The sequence below is a fragment of the Penaeus vannamei genome, chromosome 8 (assembly GCF_042767895.1).
Source record: "Penaeus vannamei isolate JL-2024 chromosome 8, ASM4276789v1, whole genome shotgun sequence".
NCBI classification, from domain to species: Eukaryota; Metazoa; Arthropoda; class Malacostraca; order Decapoda; family Penaeidae; genus Penaeus; species Penaeus vannamei.
This window is the reverse complement of record NC_091556.1, coordinates 26,911,232-26,913,731: the sequence shown is the minus strand read 5'-3', so window position 1 is coordinate 26,913,731 and position 2,500 is coordinate 26,911,232. Positions and strand designations below refer to the sequence as shown.

Below are 2,500 nucleotides of genomic sequence, written 5' to 3'. Positions count from 1 at the left end.
TGACCGAGTATTTATTAGAACACAAGGTGTTAAGTGAGGAGGATTTAGAGCCCTTGTGTCCTCGGGATGTCACAATGGCCCGCCAGTATGACCTGGAGAGCCGTAAGATAGATTTAGAAATGTTTAAGGCAGAGAATGAGCGGATGCGTCTCATGCAGAGACCTGATAGGGAACACCATCCTCATTTTCGTATAGAGGATGCAATTAAATTTGTTCCTAAATTCAATGAGACAGAGCCTGAGTACTTTTTCATTCATTTTGAGCGAGTTGCTGCCTTGCATGGTTGGCCCGAAGATAAGTGGGTATTGCTTGTTCACAGTGCATTTGTTGGTAGAGCTCAAGAGGTTTTCTCAGCTCTGGATTTGGTACAGTCACAATGTTATTATGTAGTAAAACAAGCTGTTTTAAATGTTTATAAAAGGGTACCAGAGGCTTACAGACAAGATTTCCGTTATTATCGTAAAGATAGCAAACAAACCTTTGTTGAATTTATTCGCCAAAAGCAACTTTTGTGTAAGAAATGGGTCGAGAGTGAACTTGATGCACTCGAGTACGATAAATTACTCGAGCTCTTTGTACTAGAGGAAGTTAAGAAAAGTATGCCTGTAAAAGTTCGCTCTCACATTGACGAACGTGGTCTGCGCACATTAGCCGAGGTCGGCAAAGCCGCCGATCATTTCGCTCTCACTAATCCCAACTACTCTTGCAGATCTAATGAGCCTTCATTCCAGTCTATCCAGCATAATGGTAAGAGGATGGAGTATAGTTCCAGGAGGACTGGACTGCCAGATACCCACAGGACTGTTCATACAAAGTCAGAAACAGGTGGTGATGAGAATAAGAAGGTTGCTTCTCGTGGTGAGAATTTTTCTTTTTGCCGTTATTGTAAGAAACATGGTCATGTCATAAATGACTGTTTTAAATTGGCTAATAAGCGTTCATTTGACAAAGGCAAACCTATTTTTCACGTCAGTGTTAATGATGTAACAAAGGTTGAATCTAAATATTCTAGTGTTGATAAAAATCTTGGCCTTTCCCCTTTTTCCTTGACTGAATCTTTATATGCGACACCTTCATTTAGACCATTTTGTTCCACAGGATTTCTTAGTGTCGATGAGTCGTGTAAGTCGTCCTCCCCAGTCACTATTCTACGGGACTCGGCTGCAGATATATCATTGGTGCTCAAGGAGGTGGTTCCTAACCCTGACTGCTATACTGGAGAGATGGTTATTATTAATGGACTGATAGGGTCCAAGAGTATACCCATATGTAAAGTCTACCTTGAATCTAAATTGATAACTGGGTACGTAAATTTAGGTGTTGTTGATAATATACCAAGTGATGGCATTTCGCTCCTTATGGGCAATGATCTAGTTGGTGATAAGGTATGGCCTTGCCCTGTAGTTCCACCTTGCCCGACAGAGGAGAACAACACCGTAGATTTAGAGAGGGAGTATCCCGATCTCTTTCCTGCATGTGCTGTCACCCGCAGTGCAAGTCGTAGGTCCTCCCCTCCTACCAAGGCGCTTACCGCCGGTACTGCATTACCCAAAGAGAGCCTTAATGATATATTCACCGAGGATTTCACCTTGGCAGATTTCTTTAAATCATCTGACAAAGATTCAAACATTTCTGCTTCTGATAATTCTAATATAGTAAATTTTAAAGACATGCCAGTTACTAGAGAAAAGCTCATTGAAGAACAATATAAAGATCCTGAGTTGCAAACATTTTATGATAGGCTTACTGATACAAGTAACATAGACAATTTCAGTATCTGCTATTATCTCCAGTCAGGTGGTGTTATGCGTAAATATAAGCCCTATAATATATCTGCAGACGATACCAGTAAGATAGTACATCAGATTGTCATTCCAAAGCCCCTTCGAACTGATGTATTGAATATTGCACACGACATTAGTGGTCATTTGGGAGTCAACAAATCTTACCATAAGATTTTAGCTCATTTTTATTGGCCGAAAATCAAACGTGATGTTGGTTACTATTGCCAGTCATGCCATATCTGCCAAGTAAAAGGCAAACCCGGAGATGGTATCAAACCATATCCCTTGCAACCTATCCCTGTGTTAACAGAGCCTTTCAGCAAAATAGTTATTGACTGTGTAGGTCCCCTTCCAAAGACTAAACGGGGTAACAAGTTTCTGTTAACCATAATTGATGTAGCCACCCGATATCCTGAAGCTATTCCTCTTAGACGCATCACTACTAGGAATGTTGTGAAGGCATTGATAAATTTTTTTTCACAAGTTGGTCTGCCTACTGTAATACAATCAGATCAAGGGTCAAATTTTACGTCCAGACTGTATGAAAAGGTTATGAAGTCCTTGGGTATACAGCAGTGCAGGTCCACCGTATATCATCCTCAGAGTCGAGGGGTAGTTGAAAGGTTTCACTATATTTTAAAGATTATGATTAAAGCCTTCAGTTTAGAGACTGGTTATGAGTGGGATGAAGGGATAGATTTACTTTTACCATTAAT

At 40.5% G+C, this 2,500-nt stretch overlaps 1 protein-coding gene across 1 annotated transcript in view; it reads left to right on the top strand.

Moving 5' to 3' along the window:
- The window catches only part of LOC113830500 (uncharacterized), a 4,963-nt gene that overhangs the window by 1,550 nt on the left and 913 nt on the right, over positions 1-2,500 (top strand). The window contains exons 1-2 of the mRNA XM_070124079.1: positions 1-858; positions 1,099-2,500. The exon at positions 1-858 is cut by the window's left edge and continues 1,550 nt beyond it; the exon at positions 1,099-2,500 is cut by the window's right edge and continues 913 nt beyond it. Coding sequence (XP_069980180.1) covers positions 1-858; positions 1,099-2,500 — 2,260 coding nt within the window. The remainder of the gene's footprint in view (positions 859-1,098) is intronic.